Below are 26856 nucleotides of genomic sequence, written 5' to 3'. Positions count from 1 at the left end.
TAGATATGCATTTCCAGATCTTTGGAATGTGTGAGTATTACTCATAAAACACACAAGCGAAACCACAGAATGAATCAAAAATCAGTTTGCTTTCATTAAAAACCAAAGCATGCATACAAATCAGTGCAAAAGGAATAAAAGGCTCCTTTAACAACAGATGCATGAGAAATATTCTTGAACAAATGTCCAAATGGTCATAAGGAGGCACTTTGCATAGAAATCAAATGAAAGAACACAACATAGATCTAAAAGGAATGGTAATGAGGACAAATGACTTACCAACTCTGAGGACAGTGTCCGGGTGAATTCACAAATTAAAGCAATAGTTCACCCCAAAATGAAATATCAAGTCATTATCTACTCACCCTCATGTAGGTCGAAACTCCATTGAAGTTTGTAGGACCACCAGGTAGACAATGACTGAATTTTCATTTGGGGTGAACTATTCCTTTAATGTTATAGGCCATTTGAGTGAAAAAAATGCCCCATCATATTAATCTGCACTTTGTTTTAGATTGATCATCAATACCAGTTTTTCAGTAAAAGAGTGAGAAGGTCAGTTCTTTGAATCAAGGCACAAACTCCAGTCTGTGTTTGTTTCAGAGTGTTAGATGTGTTAGGATGATAGTTTGTCACTCTGTACAGTCTTCAGCAGACTCCTTGGGTAGTGAGTTGATGTGCTGCAGCAACTGGTCACAGTAGACAGGGCTGCGCTGTTTCTCCCTCACTGCCTCCACTTCCTTCTTCAGAAGTGCCGGGTGGACCGAGCTGCCCGTCTTCAGGACCCCTGGACACACACACACACACACACACACACACACACACACATATACAGACACACAAAACCAAACAGCAGAACAGACAGGGGTCAGTCAGAATTAGAGAGAGACATCTTTTACTGAAGTAAAAGTAGAAATAATCTGATAGAATACTAGGTCTACTCTGGCAAATACAAAAGTCGTCCATTCAAAAGTCAAACTATTGAAATATTTGATATTAAAGGTACTCTAAATGTGCAAACGCATCAAAATCAACTGAGTACTAGTGCTGTTAACCTCTGTAAATTAAACTAAAGGGGTCGGTGGTCTAGTTCTAGTTCTACTCTCTAGTTCTTCTCTGCTTTCTCTTAAAGTCAGATTTATAAAATGCTCATGTTAGTTTTACTAACTGATCATACCTTTTCCATCAAACTCAATGAAATGTAGTGAAAACATTAAGTTCCTTAAAATTAAAATACTCAGTAATATCTAATAATACTATTCACATGCACTGCCACTTTACACGCCATTAATGTCAAAACTCTGTTCACCACAGAACTTGAGTTCAAGTACTTAGTTACTCACCCTGGGATTACAGTTATATATTGTATAGGCACATAGATACCTTCAATCTCTCAAACAGCCACTCTACCCTGATGTGACATTTTCTACAACAACTTCCAAAAGCAGCCAGCGGGCCAGCAGATGGCAATAATGAACTACAGTACATAAACTCTGCAACCCAAACATGTGCACGTCCCCTCCTTCCACCGGGGGGCGGTAATCCCCTCTCAAATAGCTTCCTCCTACGGTTCCCACACCGGGACCGGGGGACCTACTGCTGAGCTTCAGAGGTATATAGAATTACCTGAATTGCTGTCAACAGTAAATGCTTAGGAAACCACATTGCAAAAGTGACGCTCCAGTGGTGACACGCCGTCACTCCGGATGAGTTAGCTCATGTAAACTCATCATCTGATACCTCACGGAACCCGCCTTTGTTCCTCAAGGAGATGGAGGGGATTTTTACCTTTTGTGTATACTGTACTCTGTTGGGGAGGAGGTGGGGAGGAGTGGGACTTTGACATGAAGGAGAACAATGATGACTTGTGAGAAGTGAGTTATACCAGTGCCAGTAGTGTGTGTGTGTGTGTGTGTGTGAGAGAGAGAGAGAGACTGAGCAGGTAGCAGACATGCTGCCAGGACTGCGGGATTACAGGAGGGGGAGGAGAGAGAGGAGGTGGGACGAGAGGGAGGGGTGGCGGTGCTGTCCATCATGCTGTCAGGACATGCTGCAGACATCAAGCCACTTCACAGATATGCGTTTGAAATCCAAGAACCATAAGAATGGGATCAAGAATAAAAGGAACAAAGAGAAAGAGATAGAAAGGAAGAAAGAGTGGGGGGGGGGGGAGAAAAAAAAGAAGAAGAAGGAAGCTTCAAACGGAGACGGAGCCATGCATGAGAGTGTGGAATGTGTCCAGATTTGCGGTGCAGGCGGTTATGGGTGCTGTCAGATTCAGACGATCACTCAGCACAATGTGAGGTCATCTCATTTCACCGGGAGACTCCTAGCTGGGTGCTAGCTCTTCTCAACCTACTCACATTCCCATCTTTATACTGTACAGGCCTGATACAGTATGATGAAACAATCTCTAGACTCATAAACACACTATTGTCATCAGGACTGCACTGATACAACCTTTTCACTCTTGATATTGATTCAAGGTTTTGGCCAATACTCAGTACCAATCTAATCCATCACTCTTCCTGAACAATACAGACTTAGACCATCAGTTTGGAGTCACTGTACTGTCTATCACACTATGTTAGCCTGGTAATAGCCAAATATCAGTTTCGGTGCGTCACTAATTGCCATAGTGTCAGTGAGAGAGGAAGCCTTTTTGCATGCTGAGAAAGATCCAGCATAGGCTATGACAGCTAAGAAATTCTCAAAAAAAACATGTATTTTGGGTGAAAACGTGGGCAGTTTTTCAAGAGACTAGTCAAAACACACACACACACACACACCGGCACTCTACTACGAGAAATATTTAAACGAAGGTCGGTTCATAAAGTTGATTTACATCTGTATTATTCCAACTTCTGCAGTCAAGGTTACAGACACTTAACAACCAATGGCAAAAATGCTTATTGTCCTTGGAAGGCTTTCAAAAGCCGTCTTGCAGAGCTAGAATTCATGGTATGGAAGCTATTGCTGCATCTGGTGAGTGTGAGAATGCCTTCTCCTCTACTTCCCCCCTCTCCATATAACCATATGAAGATGAGAGATCCGTTGTGAGGCCTCTCATCTCTGGCTAAGGCATCAGCGCTCACCTGCAGCCTGTCAAAAGTAATGACAGCTAACATCCATGAGAGTGGGAGAGAGTGAAAGTCCAGAGGAGCTAAGCGCTGCTTACACACTTCAGGAAAAGCCACTCAGACTTTCCACGGATACATAAATAAAACACACCCGTGAAGCTATGGACCGTCAAGCTTTTAGGAAAACACTGGGCAAGAGAGGAAGGAGAGAGGGAGATAGAAAGAGGGGAGAGGGACAGATAAAAGACAGAGGGATTAAGTGGGATGGGTGTGTGGAGAGATGGGGGTCTCCATGTGGTTGTGATTAGGGGGGGACCGTTCAGAGATGTTCTGAGATCCGGGGGGGTGGGGGAGCAGGGTATGAGGCACACACTCGCCCCTGCAGATAGCCCTGCCTACCCCAGGTGTGCTGGCAGGGGGAGGAGGGGGTTGTGGTGGATGGAGGGTACAGATATAAGCCTGTGGGTGTGCATGTGTGTCTCTCTCTCAGCGGGGTGTCAGAGCGTCACTCACTCACACACACACACACACACACACACACAGTCCCGTATCTGGATCCTGTGTTTCACTCCCCTGAAGCCCACCTCCAGCCCGTGATGGACTTGCTCTGGCAGGGGGGCTTTGCTCGGGCTGCTGTTAGTGATGAATTGCGTGGAAAAGGAGGATAATGGAGAGCCTTTGAAATAAAGGAGAGGGGGATCTGTTGGCAGCGGGCCAGTTAGTGTTTGACAGGGGGTACCCTAATTCCTCTCATCCCTCTATGAGTGCCTGGGACACAGCAGGCCGGTCTGCAGAACATCACAGCTAGACTCTAGCTTCATCATCACCTCATATTCACCATCATCATCTTCTACCTGGATCAGCTAAAGACCTTTATCAGACAATCAAAGTCATTATGACCACCTCACATCATCATTTCTAGTCATATATATATGTATTATATATCTAACTATATTCTTCATATTATAAGGTTATATTCGCAATCCTCCCCAGTCTTATCAGTAGTGGTATCAAGGGCTGTCAGCATCACGTTTTTATAAGAACATTCGTAAATGCATTAAAGACCACCGAGAAAAAAAGCTTGCTGTGTTTCAAGAGTTATGGTTCTGATTAACAGTGAAGCTTAAGCAAGGCTTGAGGGAAGGGCTGATGGTTCAACTCCCCTCCCTGTACACTGTAAATACCTCACCCCGCTATGCTACATTCCACAGGGAGTAAATCTTTTGGGGGTAATCTTTTTTTTTTCTAGGATTCAGACTAATTATCAATTTTTGCACCCCTCTCCAACGAAGCATTATTAGGATATGTGGACTTTCCCTTATTAAATCTGCACAACAAGCCCTCAACATCCAAGCTACCAAAGCTCCCTCCTAACCTCAGTGACTGCTAGTCAAAACCCCCCCCCGGCCCAGTCTCACCGAGGACTTGCTCCTGCACTGAGCTGTTGGGGTCGTCCAGGTGCAGCAGGAGCTGCTGGAAGAGGAGCTCCAGGTGAGGAGCACAGAGCAGGGGGCTGTAGTCTCCGGTCAGGCTGGACAGCCACAGGCCGAGGGCCCGCAGAGCCACGCCACGCACCTCCTCACTGCTGTCGTCCAGGCGCTTCAGCAGCTCTGAGGGAGGAGACACACACACAGACAGAGACGCACAGAATTAGATGCCGATGATTCTCGAGCAGTGGAGAGAACTATACAGTCTGTGCTGTATACATTACAGCTGCACGATTACGGCTAAAATGATAATCCTGACTTTTTGCTGGATGTTGCGATCATGATTATTAATCACCATTCTTAGTCAGAGGAACAAAACTATTTCACTGCACTTTTGGCATCTTAAATCAACATCTTACTATTTTCAACGACAGCGAATGTTCTAAATTAAATTAAAAGTGTCACTTTTGCGGATATGCCAATATTCTATGATTATTAATTGTGGAGGCTAAAATCGTGACACATGTGATATGTTCATGCACAATTAATTGCAAAGTGCTATGTATATACAGTATGTATTCCAATGTGCAGTGTGACAGAATCTCGTGTGTGTGTGTGTGTGTGTGTGTGTGTGTGTGTGTGTGTGTCCATCCTGTACCGGGGTAGATCTTGTTGAGTGCATCAGGGTGCAGACTGGGTCCTATGAGTCTGAGTATTGTGGACAGGGAGCGGCAGGCCAGCAGTCTGGCCATCTGAGAGTCTTCTTCTAGAGCAGACAACACCTGGGGACTCAGCCTCTCCTCCACACACAGCAACTACAGACAGAACAGAAACACACCACTGCTACAGACTGGAACACTGACATTTACACATCACTATTATCAGCATTGAGGACTGGAGAAAAAAGCCCGGATACTGATGGTGACAGTGACAAATCCCCATGGCAGCTGCAGGAGGTTGACACTTCCCGAACTGCAAGAGTGTGTGTTGAAATGTGTAATCTTTTACTAAAGTGAAATATCACCTGACGTATGGCAGATTCATATTAGGACTGGGCTTGGGTCAGTTTGGACAGACACACAGGCACGGAGCCTAACTGTGGAAGTCCGGTGAAGATAGATGTTCATCACACCAACAGATGAGAGACAGGGGAAATGGACATACAAGGTGAAGCTGTGCATGTCAAGCCACGGGTCTAGGGGTGATGGCTTAAACTGCTGTCACCCTGTGTTTGCTATCGTAACTGCGCAGGCAAAACAGAAAAAAAGAGCGAGCTACGAGGGAGGGAAGGAGAGCGAAAGAGGAGGGAAATTTGGCAGAGATGGGATCCAGCATTACATCAGTGACAATCTGAGGGTGCCAAGTGTAACTGGAGCAGCTAATTGTTTTCACAGGAAGGAGCGAAGGAACAATGTCCTTCTGACTGTAAGCCTGTTTGATTTGCCTGTGGAAATGTTCACACACACACACTTACTTGCGCTCACACGCACACATATCCTTGTGTTGTTATACTCGTGAGGACATGTTGCTGACTTCATCCCCTAACCCCTAGCCTTAAGTCCACACTAACTCTTACCTAACTTTAAACTAAACCCCAATTCCTACCTCTGAGAATAACCCTCGCCTTACTGTGGTCTGGAAAATGGTCCTGCTCAGTCCCCACTTTTCCAGGTTTTCTATTCTAGTGAGGACGTTTGGGTCCCATAAGATAGTAAAAGCATGATCACACACCAACACCCGCACACCCGCACACCCACGCCCACGCACATTGTCCCCCAGCTGTTTGCTTTTCCTTGCAGTTAAAGATGTGGGAATAGAAGAGGTGTGTGAGCCGGCTTTGACTGGTCACTCTACACACGCAAGGGCAAACACAGCCAGACTAGAGGGCATGCGTGTGTGTGTGTGTGTGTGTGTGTAGGAGCACGCATAACTGGGCACACGCTCCCAGAGGCAGGTGCGAGGGCGTGTCCTAGCGATAGCTCCTACATATAACAACGGTCCAGAACAGTGGAAGCATTGTTCCTCGGGGACAAAGGTATGTGAACCCGCTCGCCCCCACGTACACCTGCTACCCTGCTGTGGCCAACACTTACGGCCAAGGAGAGCAAGATGGCGGACGATATATTTTCCTAAATGGCCAAGTGGGACCATCTATTTTGATGTGAAATGGACAAAACAGAGAGTTTGAGCTAAATGTCATCTCCTGATGGATTGAAAGAATGCACCGCCACATCTTTTCCTTTACAACGGACTCAATGGGAAGTGTTTCTGCAGACTGGAGATCAGGAATACACACTATCTGAATGAGTCCATATCCACTGTTTGCTTCCAATGCTTGTGTGTCCCTTGGTGCACATGGAAATAGATGTACACACTGTGTGTACCTTAAGAATCATCAGTATTTAAGTATCCATCCATATGATATGGGCCATTGTGCAAACATGTAGATGTCATCTCTGCAGGATTTGTGTGTGTGTGTGTGTGTGTGTGTGTGTAGACGTACCTGTCCAGGTGTGACGGCCCCTCCGTGCAGCAGGGCCAGCAGACAGCTCAGGGCTGAGGTGCGGATGGCAGCGGCAGTGCGGCCTGCATGCCACACCAGGTTAGGAAGCAGCACCTCACACAGGAACATCTCCGACTCGTCATGGAAACGCCTGGATGGATGGAGGGAGGGAGCGACGTATGGAGAGGAAGGAGAGAGAATAAGAACGACAGCAGGAGGAGAGAAGGACATTTGTTCTGCTACATGCAATTAATCTTTGGTTTTAAAATCATACAGTATTTCAATAAAAATGACTTAGCACTGAAGACTGTTTTGACAAGGCGTTAAATCAGCCTCATGATACACAGTGAATGATGATGGCTATTGGGAATGCAAAGTGACTGTAAGCTGACTTCCCTTCACTAGCAACTGCTACACAGTGGCTATAGCCATCACAAGAGAGCTGAGAGCAGTCATTTTCCCACACTCGCTCTGAGACAGAGGGGGGGGGTGGGGTGGGGGGGGGCAGCGGAGGAGAAGCAGGAGGAGAGGAGTAGAACATCTGGGCGTCCTCCTTTTCCCTCTCTCACTATCTTTTCCACGCTGGCTTAGGCCCACTCACATCCACTCACACACTACCAGAGTCTGCACCGCCATGTACTCCCAACCCACTCCACAAGCCCTGGTAGCTGTCATTAGCTTCTGGCTCTTCGGCTGCTGATAAAACAGCTTAGATCTGTATTTGAAGCAGCAGTCCTGCGTAGGGCGATGCCTGGATTGAGTGTCCTGTAGCGTTTCTTTGCCAGTAGGGGGAGTCTATGTGCCACTAATGTAGCTGGTGGAGTTGCTGGTGAGTTACTTCAGTCCCTCTCTGTTGAAAGGTGTTGAAAGCTCGTCATAAATAATGGCAAGAGATGGAAAGACATATTTCCACATTACAGTGACGATGTCCAAGGCAAAGAATTGCAGGACTTCACCGTGCACACCCACAAGGCCTGGGAATGCTGGATGTGAACCTGATGGGTCTCTCAACCTCGCTCTGTACAAACAGACAAACACTGCTCTGTAACAAATTACAGAGCAGTCCCAACCGACATAGACACACACAGACACACACACCTTATCTCATCTCCCTTGTGAGTGGGAAATGATTTTTGTCTGTCATATCCAGGGAGTGACGGGTGAATTCTCATTTCTCACATATCACCTTCTACTTAGATTTCACATTCACCTTTTTAATCACAGCACATGAATCCACATGAAACAAAGACATTATGTGTGTGTGTGTGTGTGTGTGTGGATGAAAGGCACTTCCATGAACACAAACTCCTTTCCCTTTCTCCTTGTTCTACAGCTGAGCTGTCATTATGTCATTTTGGTTGTAGAACAAAGAGCAGAGGTTTTCTCTATAACTATCATTGTCCCCTTGATGACATAGAGCGCGTGTGTGTGGGCTACAATCTGCTGAGCAAAGATTGCACAGGAGGGGAAACATAAATCATGAATGGAGGAGATAAGTATGAATGGAAATATTAAGGTAGACCGCACCACCCCACGTAAGTTCAGCGTTCGTTTGAAACCTTTTGAAGGTGTAATATGATTTCTGTCTCCTGATAGTCCTATGATTACCAGAGATATAGCTTAAGAATGAAAGGAGCAGTTCGCAGCGCAGGTGGCCGCAATGACAGTTGGCGAGAGACAGAGACTTCTTTTGTCTAATATGCACTTTTGAGGATGAAATAATCTGATGAAAGCTGAAAGCAAAGTTCCGATTTCCATGTTTTTGGCTAAGGTGGCAGCATGTTTTGGCTTAAGAACACTTGTGCTTATGTGGCATATTTCACTGACAGGGACATTATTTTGCCTTGTATTCTTTATACTGATGCCAGTTTCATTCCAAAGGAGCTCTCAACTCCTCACCATGCAAAGATTACCTATTCTATCCCTCCTATTAACCAATGGACCCTCGCATGACCTTACCAACCCTTACAGATCCTTTTGGCTGCGGTGACACACGCTGCACAGCCGTCGCCGTGGCAACCCCTGTGACGAGTTTTGTCTTTTTGATTGACAGGGGCAACTGCTGTGACCGGCAGGACCCAGGGAGCGCAGGGCCTCGGGCTTAACGCATTCCCCCAGATTAGAGCTCTGAGCCTGGGGTGAGGGATGCACAGCTGACGGCTTGAATGGGACCCTGGAGGGGGGAAGGGGGGCATCACGGAGGAGGAACCCACAAACGGGAGCCCTTCTCTGGGCGTCAGCTCAGCTCAGACACCCCCGCTGTCCCAAACACAAGTCTTACCCCCTTCATCCCTCCATCTTTTATTATGCTGAGTGTTGGGGCTCAGAGATAACTGGGCCAGTGATCATTCAAGGCGTTACTAAATCACTGAGGACAGATCCAGATAGCATGCGCCTCTTCCCTCCACTACAGGCATGCTGGTATGCTGGAATGATTAACTACTGACTTGTTTGACTTGGTCTATCTGATACCCCCCAAGAGGCTGATTCAACTCCAGTGGGACTCCTTACAATCTAGGTGGTGAGACATAAGTAGAGATTGGAATGGGGTTTTTGGTTTGTAAATTACCATTAACTGTATTATGAGACGAACACACGGTACGCGAATAAGCGGCCAATATTTGCGATTCGCTTCGATCCCAGTGTGTAGGGGAACCAGATTTCTCCGCAGCTCCACGAGCGGACATGGAAGTCCGCATTCAGTGAGTGGTGGTTGCCACAGAAACAGTTAAGAATCCAGCTGCCAACACAGGTGCCCCTGCTGGCTTGCATTTGCGTATAAAATTGCATTTTTTGTATTCATCATTTTATTTATCCATTCATTACGCCTGATCGAAGAATGATGGTAAAATGCCATGGTCATTTTATTTAGCTAAATAATATGAGGATTTTCTTCCATGCTGATGTGATGCTATTTCGCAACACTCCATGGTCCAATTGGCTGGACCATGTGCATGTGACCTCTCAAATATTGAATCTGATTTTAACTCTGGCGAAACTCGTCACTAGCCTGCGTGTTCATGTGTCGAGCAACAGCGGGGCGATTTCATGATATCAAGCTTCAAAATTCTGCTCACCACCCTCCTCTCATTGAAAAAGAATGTGATGTTGCATATCGTCCGTTTGGCCCATTATGGAGGCTGGATATTGAGACAGATTGACCCTATCATCAACTCTGAATCAATCACAGGCCCTAGGGATGGCTGTATCAAACTAATGATGACCCAGTGGAAAGACACTATTGTGTATTTGTGTGGGTGTGTGTGTTTTTCTAATAAAAGTCCCTTGTGGGTGGGGTGCTAATTTGCAGGTTAATGAGAGGAAAAGACTAAAAATATGAGCTGTGCTAATAGTGATGGCTTGGCTAACAAAGTCTAGACAAACCCAAACAACTGGGTGAGGTTTAAGCTCAGTGTAACGTCCTGCAATGACGAAACGGTGGAAAATCGAGCTGGGATACAGCCTACTGTGTGAGTGTGTGTGTGTCTTTGTTCACTGGAAACCCGGGGAACTTCTCTCCTCTCCTTTACCTTTTATCAGTTTCCTTGCTTAGAAGTCATTTGGGGTGTGTGTGTGTGTGTATGTGCTTGCCTGCGTGTGTGTGTGCGTCCCTCTCACCCCTGGGAGTCCAGTGTGTTGGCTGAGTCCAGCAGCAGTTTGGCTAGCATGGTGAAGATGCTCATCCTCATCTCTGGGTCTCTGTCTGGGTGGAGGCAGCTCCGGAGCAAGGGCATCAGCTGGCCCACAAACTCCCCCATCACTGGACCTAGGACACACACACAAACACACACACACACTTGTAGTACTACTCTTGCGGTGTGATGATGTGATACTTTATTGATCTCCATCGGGGAACTCACAGACCATTGACTTACATTCATTCTGTAACCACTAATCTTCAGCCTACCCACTAAATACCTATCCTTTGCACGATGACACTCACTTTTCTTAGTGAGGACCAAAAATCCCCTCACTTTCATTTCTTGTGAGAACCAAATGTCAAATGACAAACAAGAAAAAGCCCCCCAACACACATACAAACACAACCATTTTTGTGCCATCAGTATTGACCAGAGGGCTTGTGTTATTGAGACATCTATGGGATGGCAAGACAGTGACACACAGCTATGAGGAAACGAGAAATAAAAAGGTCTTTGTGTGAGAGAGTGTTTCTGTAGGAGTGTAGATTACAGGAAAAATGGGAAATTCACAGTGGAAGTATTCCCAGTTACACACACACCCCTGCCGACCGTCTGACCGCATGTTTACAGAGCCATATATAGTGATGTGTGTGTGTGTGTGTGTGTGTGTGTGTGAGCGTGTGTGTAATGACTGATAAATGTCCATGCCCTGTGTGGGCTCAATGTTACAGACATGAGAGGAGACAGAGGAAATCCTGAGATGACCCGAGGGTAGTGGTCAGTGTAATAAAGAGATATTTTTTTTATTTTTTTTTTTACCTTTATTTATTCAGGGGAGTTTCACTGAGAGCAATGCTCTCTTTTTCAGGAACGCCCTGATCACATTCACACCTGGAAGCTGGTCAGTACAACCACAGTCTGATCTGCTGGCCACTGAGCAGCTCCACTGGAGCAGTTGGGGTTAAGGGCCTTGCTCAAGGGCACCTCAGTGGTGGTAATGAGAGAGGGGCAAGCGCTGCTTTTCACTTTCCCCACCCAGATTTATCCTGCCGGTCCAGGGGATTGAACCGACGACCTTCCGGTCACAAGCTCGCTTCTCTAACCTTTAGGCCACCACTGCCACAAAATGATATGGGGAGAGAGAGAGAGAAAGAGAGACAGAGAGAGAGAGAGATAGAGACAGAGAGAGAGAGATAGAGAGAGAGAGAGAGAACTATTTCATCCAATAGGAATGTGTGAATCAAAGGGTGTGCCATATTAAACAGAGGTGTTAGAGCAGCCGTCAGCAGGTCGCCTCACACTGACCACAAATATGACAGGACAGCGAAGGGGGATTTCACTACACTGATAGACAGACAGACAGAGAGAGAGAGGGAGAGAGAGAGAGAGAGAGAGAGAGCAGACACAATGGACCAGACACTCTCACACCAGCTGAAGGAAAAGACGAGCGCACTGTGAGGAGGATATGAGAAGGCAATATTTAGCCCTGTCTGTGTGAATAGTTGATGAGCAAGCAAAATGACCAATTCTCGGTTGTCATATTAACTACCGTCAATTGTTCAACAGGACGGCGATTTCACTGAATCATGTGCACATCAAACAAAACAGCCATTCTTGGGTCCTGTTAATGGACCAAAGATCATAGAGTTAACCCTGGGGTGGCTTAGTGCAGCATTCAACATGCACAAACGCACACACGCGCATGCACACACACACACACACACAGAGCTTCAAAGTGGCCTTGATCCAGGGGAAGGTCAAGAGCAGGCGGCTGTGGTGTTGTTTGATGTAGTGACCTGCACTGGGATCACTGGGTGGACTTAGACTGGACTGGTCAGTTAGCCGTGGGAGTGTGTGTGTGTGTGTGTGTGGGGGGTGTGTGTGTGTGTGGGGTTACAGGGGTACACTTCAACTGCCCATTCAATTAGAGAAAGGGGGAGAGAGGGAGGGAGAGAGAGAGAGAAAGATGAAAGTGTGGCGAGGGGAGGTGCTGATGACGGAGGATTATAGAGGATAGAAGGAGGTAAAGTGAAGTCTCAGCACTAAAGACAAGTTCACAGCCTTTTAACCCGCCGCCACACACACACACTAACCCCTGTGGACCAGTCTGAGACAGACTGACTGACAAACAGAGGGAGAGACGGGGATTTACAAAAGTCACTAAGCCAACTGGTGCTAATGACAGCCCCACTGTGTGTGTGTGTGTGTGTGTGTGTGTGTGTGTGTGTGTGTGTGTGTGTGTCTTTCGTTTAGCTGCATTCCTACCAGTTAATTTGAAAGTCAACATCCTGAATTATGGGTGGAAGCATTTGTTTTAGTTCTGTATCATTTTGCCTTGCCAAAATAACATTTTGAGTAAAAACTGGCTCATCTTACCCCGCTCCCCTATACTTCTGGCAATGTCTTGTGTAAATTCGGCCTCCTCACCTGACTGTACGGCTATGACATGCAGTTGGAGTCTCTGCGGGGAGTAGCTGGACCAGGTGTTGACAGAGGCAGCCAGCCAGTCCAGCAGCTGGCCCATGTGTTGTCTATACAGCTCCATCACCGAGTCCAGGACCTGCACCTTACACAACCACCGTACACTCTCCAGGGCCTGGGGGAGAGAGGGAGCGGCAGACAGATAAGAGGAAGGAGGGGCGGGGAAGACAGAAGGACAACACACATTTGTTGTTTTTTTTGTTGTTTTACTTGAAATCATACAGAATTCAGTCAAAAAAGAGAAAGAAAAACAGTCAGAGAGAGAGAGACAGCGGGGGAGGTTAAAGGTGGTGGGAGGGGGGGACAGACTAGGACGGGACGATGAGAGAAAGTGATCACAGCACAGGATGTAGCGTGTTAAAGCTAAACAATTACAGCTGTATTCTTTTAACTTGAGGAATTCTTCAGGTCAAGCTCTGATGGGAGGCACAAACCATCACGTGAAACCATGGGAAGAACAACAACGGTCTTACACATAAAACCACTTAGGAACACAAACACCGACGGACACAGAGGATGTCACGCAGGCACAGGAACAGACAGAAGCACGCGCGCACACACACACACACGCACACACACGCACACACACGCACACGCACACTAATAAAGCTGAGCTGAGAGGAAAGGGCAGGGATGAGAGATAGGAGAGTAAATAATTAGCTGACTCCTTCGGGCAGAGGAAATGACCTTTAGGGGACTTCATAGTCCCCTTCATAGTCCCTCTGGGATGGACGGGGACATAGACACTGTCTGAGTCACAGATGACCCCCTTCAGAGGAGAGCTAGACAACCCTGAGCTGTCCGCTGATGGGAAAGACATGCTGCTTTTCTGGGAAAACGAGTGCTGCTTTTCCTCTATGTCCGGGAATGCCCAAGGCCATTCTCACCCTCCCTCTCTCCCTCTCTCCCTCTCTCCCTCTCTCTCCTTATTCATTCCTCCCTCTGACTGTCCCCGTCTCTTCCCTGACACTGGTCTGTGTCTGGACACGGACACACACACACACACACACACACACACAGACATAAACACACACACTTGTGGCCGATGCTGTGGTGTCTGGTAGGCATCGGTGCCAATCCCTTCCCGCTCCTCTCCCTGTCATTAACCTCCTACGGAGCTGAGAAGTTAGACGGCGGCACTGGCCTCAGATACTGTTGGCTTTAATTATCACTCTTCTTCTCTGTCCCTCTGTATTTGGAGGCTGACCGCAAGATGAATACCCTTCGCCCAGCGCCAACTGGACGCTCGCGTATCGATTTACTGTTTACTGACCTGAAGGCGCGTGATGGAGCAGCGAAAACGGGGCTGGGCTGACGATACAGACACACAGGGGCACAGACGCTCACACACCTGCTGCAAGCAACACACCTCACCTCTCTCTCTCTCTCTCTCTCTCTCTCTCTCTCTGTCTCTCTTTCTCTCCCCGCCCGCCTCCTTTCACCCAGGGCTGGATTTAAAGTTCCACTCCAAAGGTGCAATTTCAGCTCCCCTGGCTAAGTGGGTAATTATACCGTTGGCCGTGCCCACTTTGAACCCGGACAAACACTCGCATTCCTCAAATAGCTCCCTCGCTTCACAAAACCTGCTTACCTTTCTAATAAAAAAAAAAAGGAGAGGGATGGAAAAAAGAAGGGGGGGGGGGGGGGGGGGAGGTTAAAAAGCGGCATGTCAGAGTAGAATGATAGAATTACACAGGTGAGGTGGATTGTGGGTTGTAAACCTCTCGCCCACGGGAAAAGAAGTGACGGCGGGGGCTGCAGAGAGGATTCTGGGATCGGATACTCACGCTGCTGAGTTGGACTGTCAGAAGATCTATAGGTTTTTATGGATAGATCAGCGGTACAGCATGTCACAGTGTGATAGGTTGTGAGTGTGTGTGTGTGTGTGTGTTTTCTCACCTTATCGCTGAGCAGTGGCTCGGCGGACAGGCTCTGGACAGTGACCAGCACCTGCAGCAGCTGCAGACTGACTGAGCCGCAGTCCGCCTCACACTGGCACAGCAGCACCTCCACACAGGCCAACAGCTGCTCCAAGTACATAACCTGGGACAAAGGGACAAAGGGAGAGACAGAGAAGGAGGGAGAGGCATTATGAGATCGCCTTTTCTCGTTTCTCGTAGAACTGAATTGTCCCTCGCTTCACCAAAACCCTGAGCTGATGCCTGTCTTTCCGTGAAGCCGTTCCACCTCTTATCTCCTCTTCCTGCCCTGCTGCTCCCAATTCCTCTCTTCTTTCTCAGAGTACACCGCCCTCCTAATCTACTCTTTACTTTAAGTGGTAACTCCAAGCGGCAATGCCACTTTCTTAACTTCCCTCCTCATCGCAACACACCAAATAACCACACCTCCCCTGTCTCTTCTTCTACACAACAAATAACTGTGACTGACAAGATAACTGACAGTGAGAGTGAGAGCTTTCTTTCCATCTGCCCGCATGAGTGTGTGCGTGTATGTGTGTGTGTGTGTGTGTGTGTGTGTGTGTGTGTGTGTGTGTGTGAGATCGCTGTCACTTTTCAGCTGGTGTCGCGGTGAGCTCATGTTTAGACAAAGACTCGCAGCTCGGGCTAATTTCCATGCCATCACTGGGATCACGGCCTCCTTTCCTGTTTTCCCCTGGCCTGTCATTAGGGCTGGATGGGGGGGGGGGAGCAGGTTGAGGGGGAGAGACGTGTGTGTGTGTGTGTGTGTGTGTGAGTGAAAGAGAGAGAGAGGGAGAGACTGTGTGTGTTTGTGTGTGGAGGGTTGAGGGGGATAGCACCCTCCAGGTGTTTGCTTTGGTCTGGTGACGAGGAGTGGGGTGGTGAGGGGGACGTGAGTGTGTGTGTGTGTATGCGTAAGTAAGATTGTGTTTGTGTGTGTGTGTGTGTGAGTAGGTGAGTGTGTACTTAATGCACCCTCATACCTCAACATATGCTTTCTCTCTCTCTCTCTCTCTCTCTCTCACACACACACACACACACACACACACCCACTCACTCTCCTACACTCCCTGCAGTTGTAGGTGTGAGATTGGCCCGACAATGATCAGAGCCGTCACTAGGGGGAGCACTACCTCTTCCCAAACTTGAACAGCTATTGTACAGCTCAGCATGGCACTAGTCGTCTGTGGGGGGGAAAAGAGTGAGAAGCCATATAACGATGACCGGAGCATTAAAAGAATCTGGACTTGTGTGGGGAGGGGGAGGTTAGGGACTTCCAGCCTGTGAGAAACATGAGCAAATGTGTTTATCTTACGAGAGAGAGAGAGAGAGAAAGAGGGGGGGGGGTATTTATACGAGCACACACATATACATACACATATGCACTGGCAAGAGTTTGTTATACACGTCTTGAGTCCAGAGCGTTTGTTTACAGTGTGAGTATATTTTCCTGAGGCAGTCTTAGGCCATAAACTATTAAGAGAGACACTCAGCTCCCATGCAGCTCTCAACAGCCGCGGCTTGCCTTCATTTCTTAAGCTGTATGACTCACAACTCGCCTTACAGCGGCTTACTCACTGCATAGCGCACTTTCCCTGCACGTGTGAATGTATTCATTCTCATTTATTGATGGGGGAAATCCCTCCCTGCCTGCATCCCCAGCTCTTTACTGGCACAGAAACACAGGGGGTGGGGGGCGTTCGGAAGCAGTCGCAGAGATATAGATGACAAACAGTGGTGGGGACACACATTAGCACACACACACACACACACACACGCAGATACGTACACCCGTGCATTGTACATGCACAGAAAACAACCATTAGGAGGGAGAGGGAGAGCGGAAAAAGTGGCGTAGTGTAATGACTAGGTGGACACCTGGAGCCAGGAGAGATACACCTGGTTTCATTGGCCTGGGCACGCTTCAGGGGCCTCGTTACACAGTGTGTGTGTGTCTGTCCACCACTGGATACCCCAACACACACACACACACACACACACACACACACACACACACTACTTTAAAGTGGCATACCAGGCTAGGGATTCCTATCCGATGGGGAGGGCCTTCCTTTTCCTCCCCCCTTGACAGCTACTGATGTTGCTACGGCAACGGGGAAAAACACAAATACTGGCGGCGTACGGGAGGCCGACCCCTCGCAGACAGGTGAAGCTGCCGTACGCAGCGTGAGGCAGCCTATCCCTCCTCTCCATCCCGCCTTTCTTCTCCTCTCTTCATCCGTCCTTCAAGAGTGCGGCGAGGAGTCCGCAGCTGTCGGCGATGACAAAAGGCGGGCAGGCAGGCAGGCAGGCGCACGTTGATATGCATATATGTGTGCGCGCGTGTGTGCGTGTGTAATCAGCAGAATATTGGCTGTTGTCTCGAGCGCAGGAGTCTCTCAGTATGTGTACAGACGAGATGAAAGGAGAGAGAGCCTCCTTCCTCTCCTCTCTCCCGTTGCTCCGTCCCTCTGGGCTACAGTGGGACAGTCCCAGCCAGACACGTTCACCGTTAACAAGCCTGGCTGTAAATACGCCTGCTAATTCACTGTCAGGGCCTCTCTCTCTCTCTCACTAGTATCCTCGCCTATTTACTTTAGCCCTGCAGATACTGTGATGCCTCCGTCACCATGGTAACCCACAACACAACGGCACTATGTGTGTGTACGTGTGTGTCAGAGAAGAAGGGGATTCGTTAATTCTCTGCGGAATACTCCTTTTAAAAGACAGGCCATAGGTGATCCATAAGCAAACACCCCATACACAGCAAACAAGGTACTTCTCCATATAACACAGCGGCTTCACTAACCACCGGCTCGCCTTTCATTTTCCCCCCATGCGCCTGACATCATCTTCAATTTACGAGCATTTTTCTCTTTTTTTCGCTGCGCTTCTGTCATTTATTTTCGTATGCCGTCTTTTCCTCCCTCGAAAGAAAAAAAAAAAACAGTGACTTGAAAGAGTCGGAGAGGTTAAGTGGCGCAGAAGCACCATATATCAGCTTCCAAATCTTCAGCCTGTTCCGCAACTCCCCACGGAGCCTTGTGGTTTCCCCCGCCTCCATTCACTTTGAAGATTATTTATATTTCATTTCTTAACGGGCCTCGTTTTGTCCAAGTCAAACTTCACTTTCTCTTTCTCTCTGTCCAAGTGGCGTACAACTCTCTCAACGCACACATGTTTTAAAAGCACTGAAGTTGGTTTATAAGAAAACACAGGGCACTGAGTCTGCAATTTAGAATGTATATATTTTCAGTTGCAGCACCATAGTCTCTCTGCCACAGCTGTCTGTATGGTTTTCTCTGAGTTGCGTGTCTGCAGGTAATTAAACCAGTATCAAACACGAGCCAGTCAGTCCCACGTGCGTGATCTGCGGCTAACCTGCGCTCTGGACTGGGCAACTGTGTGGTGAGTGAGTGTGAGATACTCTGGGTCAGCATTTGAGGTATGTGACTGCATATACCTCTGTGTCTGTGTGTGTGTGTGTGAGAGAGAGAGAGAGAGAGAGAGAGGGAGAGCTGGATGCAGGTGCTCCCGTCTCTAAGCGCGGTGTTATTTACAGCTGCACAGTGACCTGGCCCTGCTCCCTGCTGCGAACCCTGCCTGTTTTCGAAGAATGCCGCAGGTGTCTCGTCTGGGTGAGCTCTCGATTGGCAGCGTACTACTCTGTGCCCAGAGAGCGAGAGAGAGGGAGAGAGAGAGAGAGAGACAGACAGAGAGAGAGAGGGAGATAGAGAAACAGACAGAGAGGAAGCCGAGGTCTGCCTCCATCTGTGTGAGAACGTGTGACCCGTCCTGTCCTGTTCACTCCCTCTCTCTCTCTCTCTGGTTGACCCCCGCTGGAGAGGGCAGAGGGGGACAGGAGGGGGTCCGCTTCCCATCCCATCTATCACCGGCCTCGAGCAGCCCGGCTTTGAAATTTCAGGGATTCTTTTAACGGCAGGGTGGTGTGAGGAGGTGGTGGCAGCGAGGGAGAATGAAGGTGGCTGACCCAGCCTGCTGCGGAAAACCTACAGAGGGCTATAAAAAAAACAAAGCCTGTGGGCTGCCTTGTCTGTTCAGAGGGGTCAGTGTAGCCATGCAGGGGTCAGGTGAAATTAGTGGGTTTCTGTTATTATTATCCCAGGGAGGAAATTCTTGTAGGCCTCACTGGGAGTGGGGCGGGGTCATGGGTACGGGTTAGTCAGTGGTGCGGCAGGCTCAGAAAATAGCCCTCTGCCAGCCAACTGTTATTTTGATATCGAAAGGGAAACAAATTTGGGGCAAGAGCAAAGGAAGCGGGAAAGAGTCTGCTCCGGACACGATGGGATTTTTCCACTGACAGACCATGTTATTCGCAGAGAAACTCCAAAGGTATTTCAACCGTTTCTTCTGCTAGGGGGAAAAAAAAACAAAAAAAAAAAACATCTGAAAAGTGCAAGGTCGTAGGAGGACGTTCCACAGTTGTGTGTGAGCAGAGACGTTTTTGAAGATAGACTTTGAAATGTTAGATTTGAAAAACAACATGTGGCCGGACTGTCGTTTTAGCAGAGTCGGCATTTTGCAGTATTACTCAACAGCAAACCCACTGAACTCACCGTGTACAGTGGTCCTATTGAAAAGAGAATCTTCAACTAAAGCCCTTTTAAGAGATGTTGCACCTTATCAGGAAACCTATTTACATAAGGGACAAATTAAGCATGAAATATATCACTGCTGCGCCGTCACTGCCAAAAATAAGAGCGCTTAAGTACACAGAGAGAGTAGAAAATGACCTTCTGTGACATTGCCAAGATCACCTAACAAGACTGGAAACCAAACAGCTGGTGTACACAGATGGGGAAAATTGAAGACATGGCAACCCGTGAGGCGAGAGAGAACCTGGCAACCCTGTATGACCCATTCACACAAAAGTCACATCAAAACAAGTCTGACTTCCATGTCTTGACATTGAAGGGTCTTTTATATATGCAACAAGTTTTATATGATGTGAAATCGTCAATCCCAAATTTTTTTTTTGGTTGTATCAGCTGCATCATTTATATGTCAGGCTGATGGGGGAAAAAATAAATCACCACAACACTCAGATCCCACTGTAGCTCCAAATACAGATACAGATTTTACTAAAAGGTTTCGATGTACACACCCTTTTACACCTTCGTGATACAGAAAAAAGCTTGGTCGATCGATTTGTATGTAAAAAATGTCAAAACAAAACAAAAACAAAGCCAATACCAGGGGTGACAATGTGTCTACAGTGGGACTTACAGAGCGAGGTGGCAGCCTAGAGGTTAGAGAAGTGGGCTTTTGACTGGTCAGGCGGCTGGTTTGAATCCTCAGGCTGGCTGGGAAATGTGGGTAGACAAAGTCAATGAGTAACCCTCTCCCCTCCCTCAACAACTACTACTGAGGTGCCGCTGAGCAAGGCACCTGACCCCCAACTGCTCCAGTGGTGCTTCTCAGTGGTCGACAGCTATGGTTGTACTGGGCAGCTCCCAGGTGTGAATGTGTGAATATGAAGCAGGGCATTTCTGGAAAAGAGCATGTATGCCCCCTTAACTTTCCCTGGATAAACAAAGTAAAAAAAAAAAAAGTCAACCACAACCAAACCCAAACCTCTCTCTGCTGACCTGTTGATATTCCTGGCAGACGTCAGGCTGGGCCAGTGTGTTGGCGACCTGCTGGAGGTGGGGTTTAAGGAGGGGTCCGGAGCAGCCTGCCAGTACCGCAGCCAGCACCATGAGGGGCGCCCAGGGGTGGGAGAAAGAGGAGGAGGAGGTTTCCACATGGTTCAGCAGCAGCTTGAGGAAGACAACAGGAGGGACAAAGGTCCCCAGCAGCTTAGCAGCCGCCAGGCACTAGATGTGGGAATAGAGAGGAGAGAGAGGGAGAGAGACAGCGGCATGAGGGAGCGTGAAAGAGGATGAGAGTGACAGAAGTCATTTATAAGCTGCAACAGATCAAAGTTCATAGAATCCTCCTCTATAAACAAGGGCATCCCAAGTCCTTGAGCCCGGTCCGGCCCAATCTAAAACAAGGACAGTGGTAGACTCATATGTCACTGGCAGTGTCTACTCAAACACCAGCAGATGTGTCCTGAAATCATCCAAATCATCAAAAAATAGTCAGTCACTCCTGACTATCCAAAGAGGGAAGTATGTAGGATATCCTGCTAAACTGAAGACCAACTCTCTGTCAATGGTTATCTGTTGGAATGATAATCGTTCCAAGTGATGCACACATAACGCAAACACAAAGTGCATGCATACAAATACACACACAGAACCAGGGACTCATTTATCCCCGCTGCAATTAGATTTCTTAATTTGCACATAAATTGATGAGTGTTTCATGTGTGTACAAGAACATTTTGCACTGATGTTACTGTATACCCTATCTGTAAACCAAATTTAACCTTATGTGACAATGAAGTTTGAATTGAAAGTGAACCGAAACTCCACCCTCCCCTCAAACTCACGTTGTCGACCACGTCCCTCTCGGAGTCGGAGCAGGCGCGGTAGAGGGTGGCCAGGAGAGGCTGGAGGTGCTGGGTGCAGTGGTCCTCGGCATGGAGCAGCAGCACAGACAGCAGCTGGGAGGTCTTGACCCGCGTGGGCACCAGCCAGTCGGTCACGTCGTGGGTGACGGCCGGCACCAGCCTGCCCAGGTTCCTCACCACCAGCTCCCTGCAGCCCAGCCCGGGGCGCTCCACTGGAGGACAAAACGGGGAAGGGGAGAGAGGAGTGCAAGAGGAGGGTAAAGGAGAGGTTACAATGTTAAAAGGAAAACTCCACCCTTGGATACTCTTACGCCGTTAGATAGCAATTTGTGATGTTCAGTGCAATCCAGGAGTTATTTTATGATGAAGTGTTGCATTTTATTTTTTTCAGTCTCAATCTCAATCTTCCTCATCTACTTTTACTTCAGTTAGTGATTTCCTACATTTCCCAGAATGATGATGATCTATGTTTGGCCAGGGGAATAAGAAAAACACACCACCAAACAACAAATTGAGTCCAGAAAAGCCAGGTACATCAACAATAGCTTTTTTTTAACAGTGTTAAAGTGTTTTAGGGTGGATTATGAAGCACTTTCATATGAAGCACTTTCTTGTGGAATTTTGTAGTCTGTATTGTAGTAAGCATCTGGGCGATATGAAATAGCTTTTAAGAGAAAAATAAATGTCACAGATTCTCCTCCATAATAAGTGTCTGCGGACTGGACTCAAACTCTAGTCTAAATCACCTATAGCTCCACGGGGGACTTGTCAGAGCAAGTGGAACACATTCTCAAATAGCCTTCTACAGTTCACACCCTGCTCGGGTCTCTGTCTCTTTCTCTCCCCCTCCCTCATTCTCTTTCTCCTATAAGCAGACTAATGAGAGAGGAAGAGAAGACGAGGGGAAGAGAGCGATAAATCAGAGAGAAACACACCGGGACAAGACAAAACAAGCCTGTTTCTGGTCGTCTCTCAGTGTCTGACAGTGACCTCTTCACACTGGGAGGCCCGGCAGATTTATGACAGCTTGAAGAGAAAGAGAGAGAAAGACAAAGAAGGGGAGACCCTCTTCCTTCTTTCCTGTCCCCGGGTATTCATCAGTATTGTCACTAGTGCAGCTCTGGGACTTGTATAGGAGCTTTAACCCAGATATTGAAGATGTAGAGCCAAGGAGCTGTACCCCTGCACACACACACACTTAGCCTGTCCCTGTGGGCAGGCCATGGTGGCCATGTTCAGGTTCAAACTCATTCCCAGCCCCAGGGCCTGCTCTTCAATCCAGCGCCTGGCCCCGCTCGACTCAAACACACACACCGACACTGTTACAGCAGAATAAAAACTGGACTGTCACACCCAGCATCATTTTCTGTGCTACAAGCTTGCACGGCTATAAAAATCAAAACCGACTTGATGGACCAAGCTGCATCTTGTGATCTTGTAGCACTGAATTCAAACAAATATTTTCACACCGTATTTGCATCACATTATATGTATAGGTATGAAAGCTTTTACTGCAATGGGAGGGACTGGTATAGCCAATGCACCTGGACATTTAGCTCTATTGTGATATTGGAATTCAACAACCAATCCAACTTTAGATTGAACCTAAATTACCGCTTTTACTCAGAGAGAGCATGAGATCATCTTACAGGATGTAAGAAAGTCTATAGGATAATCAGCTGTGGGAAAAATGCTTCACGTAATATATAGCCTGAGCTAGAGCCAAGGGATTTTCCTGCTCATTTTACTTAGTCGGGAAAACACCAGGTCTTAAGTACAGTATAACACTGTAACAAAGGCTACTTTTTGCACCCAGTGAGGAGAAGGACTGGGATGTTGCCCACCTGTTGCTGGCTGTGGAAAGTATCAGACAGACAGACAGACCCTGTCCTTCCTTCACCCAGGCCAGGCCAGGCCAGGCCAGGCCAGGGCACAGTTTCTTCCTCACTGCCGTGTTGACAAATGGTATTAATAGGTGCTAATAAGAGCTTGGGGAGGCAATAGGCACTACTCTGTCTCTCAACAGCTACCACCCCAACCTGTACTCTCTGGGCTCTCATAGAGTTGTTGTGTGTGTGTGTGTGTGTGTGTGTGTGTGTGTCGGAGGCCGGAGGTGTTGTCCCTCAACAGCCACACACAGCCCTGACGACTTTTCCAGTGTGTATGTTGCTGTTGTTCACGTCAGGAAGTCACATGACTCTGAGGCCAGAGTTCCTTCTCTCTCAGCCTTTAAATCTTTTAGTGGGATAGTAATTAGGCTGTTTAACGGCACGCATGTGGAATGATAAGTAGACATTTATACTGTGCTGTATCAAAGGCAGGCCATATATGACATGTCAAGTCTGAACATGCTGAAGCACAACACTTTCCTTCAGGCAAGTAGAGAAGGTTAGATAATGGTACTTTACTTTCCCTTGAGCCACTTTGCTTCCCAAACTGAATTAAACCAGATACTTACTATGACAGATGTATTGGTCTTTTTCATTTTTGTTCCCACATGAAATAATAAACACACACGGTGTGATTCGTAACCTACCACAAAGCAACTCTCAACTACAAGGTGGTTCTGCAAGTTTCATCAAGTTACATTTTAGACTTTTAATGCCAATTAGAATGAAATATAAGACAAATTATGCAACTGAAGAAACATGACGGAAATTAATTTAGATTATGTGATTGAGACATTTTAAGACTAATACTAACAGAAAGGAGCCAGTCCAGAAGAAGGAGGTCGAGTTGACTGGCACAGCTATCTGATCCCCTGCCTATCCACCCATACGGAGTTCAGTTTATAGCTTTGATGTCAGCCACTCATATATTAATTATGCCTCTCCCTACATCTGACCTACTTGAAAGTTTGATAACTGGATCAATTAACTTGGGAGAATGGGTGGTAGTTATGGGACACAGAATGACAAAAACCTAAGTAAGTCATACCTTTTGGTAATATTCAAATGTAGGTCTATGGCAATGTTTTTAATGGGGCTATGATTACTGATGGTCATGGTTCCTCTGCTTTTAATCTATTCAAATTTCTATCTATCAATCCATCTACCTACCTATCTGTCTGTCTATCTAAATCAAAGTAGTAGAGACCAGTGTTGCTAGGTGTGCCTCACCTCCAGCTGGGTAGAGGGGAGGTGGGGTGAGGAGGAAGTCCATCTTGTCCTTGATGTCGTCCTCGTTCTCCTTCTCCCACTGAGCGCCTGTCTGCCTCCAAAGGTCAGCTGCCAGGAGTCTGCAGGAAGGGGACAGAAACACAAATCATCTTCCTAATTATCGACATTGTCATCATTATTACGCAATACATTTTACGTATACGCCTTAGGGGTTTAGATGATGCTCTTATCCCGAGTGATAAGAGCATCATCTAAATGCTGCTCAAAAAAAATAGTGATCACAGTATGTTCTGACAGCTGTTCTCTTTCACTTTCAACAAGAAACTCCTTTTTGAGATATCAGTTATAGAATATTAATATATGTACCTGGCCAGACAACATACTGACATTATATGGACTACAGTCAGTTACACTTATAATATACCTGTGTCTTATCTTATGTTAAGCATCTTATTTTAGGTCTGATACATCATGTATAAAAATAATAAGTACACACCATATTATTGTTGTGCATTGCATTATTGAGCATTGTAAGGCTGTATGTCCCCATTTCCAAGGTGTGAATCAGTGAAACTGTGAGCACTGTTACCTTATTTCTGGGATCTCATCATGGATGCTGCTCAGCAGGAGGGGGAGGAGTTTGTGGAAGTAGGAGTATCTGTCTCTCATGTGGAGCAGCCAATCACCAACCACAATTGTCACAGCTTTTCTCACCTGGGCCGAGGAGGAGATAGAGTGCAGATCAGCGTATGCGTCTTTTACTGAGGAGGTCAATTGTTTTCTTGGCTCACACTTATCTGCAAAATCAATAAGTGTGAGCACTGGAAGCTTACATCTCTTAACTTGACAAGCAGTATATGTGATGGCTGACACAATGGGAGCTCTAACGGTGGCCTATTTGCCTAAACTGTACCTGCGGTGAGTTGTCAAACAGTCTCTGTGCCAGGTGAGAGAGTACATCATCCACATTTTTCCCGGTGCCATGCTGAATGACAGCCCCGGTGGCTTCGATGACAGACACTCGCACCCGGGAGTGCTGATGAGCAATGGTCTGCATTAGGGGCTTGACCAGACTGTCAGCCTGCATGTGAAAGTGCTCTGTGGAAGAGGCAGAGGTACAATCCACTTAATTCAATACAATTCAGCTTTATTGTCATCCCATTTTGGGTAACCGAGACACAGTGAAGCGAAACAGTTTTCATGGGGTCAAGGTGCATAATAAACGAGAAGGTACAAAACAAAACATCAAGACAAGTAATGGTAGGTCAAGTAAGGCATAGTAATCAGACTTGTAATGTTAGGTCAAGTAAGGCATAGTAATCAGACTTGTAATGTTAGGTCAAGTAAGGCATAGTAATCAGACTTGTAATGTTAGGTCAAGTAAGGCATAGTAATCAGACTTGTAATGTTAGGTCAAGTAAGGCATAGCAATCAGACTTGAAGTATTGCAATATTAACAGTAGTAGTACAAGTACAAGTGACTGGTGCAATTCAAGTACTTTCGCATAACACACCAACCCTTTTCCGCCTACAGGATCAGTTAAGATATGGCAAACTGAATGGTCAGTAGTGGTTAGCTGGCCACGCGTACGGTAAAGTGGGCTTTTCTGTCGCAAATACAGCCGCGTGTCTCGGAACCATGGCAACGCATATTATCAACAAAAAAACTTTTCACCAACCTGGCACACACTTCGCAAATCTTACAGTGCATTTGCAACTTTCTCTTTTGACGTCTGGGAAAGGGTCGACGATAGTTCTCTGCAGTATGTTGATCATGTCGTCCAAATATGGCGCTAGCTGCTTCCCACACACCTCCACGGTGAGAGTTAGCATCTCCATAACTGACAGGCGAAGCTCCTCCGCGGGCTCCAGGATCTCTTTCCCCCCAAGCCTCTGAGACAGGCAGGGCATGAGATAAGGCAGCGACTCCTCTGGTTTAGGGACACAACGAATAAACTCTCCTATCATCACGATTGCAGTTTCCCTGCATCTTTCCATCGGATCTGACAAGCATTTCAGCAGAGACTTGAGGAGGCAAGAGAAAACCTCCTGTAACACGCCGCTGGAAAGCCCTTTATCGATAGTCTCCTTTTTGATAGCTTCGAGAGCCCGTTTTCTTGTGTTCTTGTTGTCTTCGTTGAGACAATTTAAATGTCGAGCGAGTCCTCTCAAAACTTCAGCAGCGGCACGCTCATCTCCAGTCGCCAT

The 26856-nt window shown here is 47.2% G+C and overlaps 1 protein-coding gene across 1 annotated transcript; it reads right to left on the bottom strand.

Annotated features, from left to right (window-relative positions):
- Nucleotides 1-573: 573 nt before the first annotated feature.
- On the bottom strand, nucleotides 574-26856 carry dnaaf5 (dynein axonemal assembly factor 5). The gene is made up of 13 exons (XM_071908424.2): nucleotides 26328-26856; nucleotides 25562-25746; nucleotides 25238-25362; nucleotides 24649-24767; nucleotides 21509-21741; nucleotides 20661-20888; nucleotides 15032-15175; nucleotides 13079-13247; nucleotides 10629-10776; nucleotides 7011-7161; nucleotides 5166-5322; nucleotides 4499-4690; nucleotides 574-787 (listed from the first exon to the last, which is right to left on the bottom strand). The coding sequence occupies exons 1-13, from the start codon at nucleotides 26854-26856 to the stop codon at nucleotides 633-635; spliced, it is 2535 nt and encodes an 844-aa protein (XP_071764525.2). The 3' UTR covers nucleotides 574-632.

This window comes from Centroberyx gerrardi, chromosome 7 (assembly GCF_048128805.1).
Source record: "Centroberyx gerrardi isolate f3 chromosome 7, fCenGer3.hap1.cur.20231027, whole genome shotgun sequence".
In the NCBI taxonomy this organism is placed as follows: domain Eukaryota; kingdom Metazoa; phylum Chordata; class Actinopteri; order Beryciformes; family Berycidae; genus Centroberyx; species Centroberyx gerrardi.
Note: the sequence above shows the minus strand (reverse complement) of the source record. Positions and strands in the feature narration are given on the sequence as shown.

Excerpts from the sequence above, each read along its gene's own strand:
- dnaaf5 (XM_071908424.2), bottom strand. The coding sequence starts at position 26,856 with ATGGCGACTGGAGATGAGCGTGCCGCTGCTGAAGTTTTGAGAGGACTC. Across the intron at positions 25,363-25,561 it reads TGTTTGACAACTCACCGCAG|GTGAGAAAAGCTGTGACAAT; the intron begins GTACAGTTTAGG and ends TCCTCGGCCCAG. Across the intron at positions 5,323-7,010 it reads GGGCCGTCACACCTGGACAG|TTGCTGTGTGTGGAGGAGAG; the intron begins GTACGTCTACAC and ends TTCTGTCTGTAG.